Source organism: Octopus bimaculoides, chromosome 30 (genome assembly GCF_001194135.2).
Source record: "Octopus bimaculoides isolate UCB-OBI-ISO-001 chromosome 30, ASM119413v2, whole genome shotgun sequence".
In the NCBI taxonomy this organism is placed as follows: Eukaryota; Metazoa; Mollusca; class Cephalopoda; order Octopoda; family Octopodidae; genus Octopus; species Octopus bimaculoides.
In genome coordinates this window covers 3757841-3759333 of record NC_069010.1, presented here as the reverse complement: position 1 = coordinate 3759333, position 1493 = coordinate 3757841, and the positions used below count along the sequence as shown (strand labels likewise).

The window sequence follows — 1493 nt, the reverse complement described above, 5'->3', positions numbered from 1 at the left end:
GCGCACCCACCCCCACTACTAACTTGGTCACCCAGAGAGCGGAAGCTATCGACTACCTCTAGTTTTTCACCCTGGAATGAGATAGAAGTTGTTTCCTGTTTGTTTACAGTCTTTATTGCACCTGAACATCTGCCACAAACAAAAACTAACTTGCTAGTTAACCTGCCTTTGATGTTGCTGCACCTCTTATGTGTCCATAGCTTGCACCGGGTACATCTTATAGAGATGTACCTATACTCATATATTGTTTATATATATATATATATATATATCTAATTGTGTTGTATTTTGTTAATCTTCAACAGATCAAACTACTGCATCCATCTCAGCTGGTTATTTATGCTAATATCACAGGCCATAAGAAGTGCATCACCTGTCTACTCTTTCATCCGTCACGAGCAACATGGCTGTTCAGTGGTTCTGATGACTGTCGAATCATTTTGTGGGACATTGGTGTTCCCAGTTTTCCGGATTACTTCACCAAACATGTCCAGTTAATAGTCCTAGAAAGTCCAGCGAATGTCGTCAACATGGTGTATAGTGAAGCCACAAGCTGGTTGTTGGCTGGAACTGAAAACGGTTGTTTCGGTTGGAAGTTTAAAGATTCCAGAGCAAATGTTTGTGGTAAGATTAACGATGAATTTTTCAATATATTTCTTTGTTTTTGTAGTAAAGATTGTTTGCCAACATAACACGGCAGTCCTGGTTTAGGCCAAATGTTGCTGTAATTTAGTCCCAGGAGACATCGTGGGCAAGTGTCATAAAGCCAGCTGGAAGCAATGTCTCCAGGGGCTAAATTACACCAAAAACTCATGAAATATGGTATAGCTTGCTTACCAACCACATGGTTCCAGGTTCAGTCCCACTGCATGGCACCTTGGGCAAGTATCATATAGCCAGCTGGAAGCAATGCCTCCAGGGGCTAAATTACAGCAACATTAGTCTTAAACCAGGACTGCCAGGTTATGTTGGCAAATAATCTTTACTACAAAGTACTGTTCCTGAATATCTCACATTGTGAGATTTAAAAATAGTAATTTTCTTTGTTTTTGTTGTTATTATATAACCCCAGGTCAGTAGAACACCTCATTGACTTATAAAAGCATTTAATATACTATGTAGTATATCATGGTTGCATAATGAAATACGGTGTCCCTACAAGTATTTATGTACCAGCTTTCAGGAATGTTTAATGTGTAAAATTGATATATCCAATAACATTACCCTGCTATATTTAGTGGTAATGAATTTGTGGATGGTTAATGAGTTGGACGGATGCTGATGAAAAAGCAAAAGCTCTTGAAATATGGTATAGCTTGCTTACCAACCACATGGTTCCGGGTTCAGTCCCACTGAGTGGCACCTTGGGCAAGTGTCTTCTACTATATAGCCTCGGGCCGACCAAAACCTTGTGAGTGGATTTGGTAGACGGAAATGGAAAGAAGCCCGTCGTATATATGCATATATATATATGTATGTGTGTGTCTGTGTTT

General features: G+C 39.6%; 1 protein-coding gene across 1 annotated transcript in view; it reads left to right on the top strand.

The window, feature by feature from the left end:
- Nucleotides 1–1493, top strand: part of LOC106877434 (leucine-rich repeat and WD repeat-containing protein 1) — an 8414-nt gene that overhangs the window by 3353 nt on the left and 3568 nt on the right. Inside the window, exon 2 of the mRNA XM_052978081.1 lies at nt 306–624. Coding sequence (XP_052834041.1) covers nt 306–624 — 319 coding nt within the window. The remainder of the gene's footprint in view (nt 1–305; nt 625–1493) is intronic.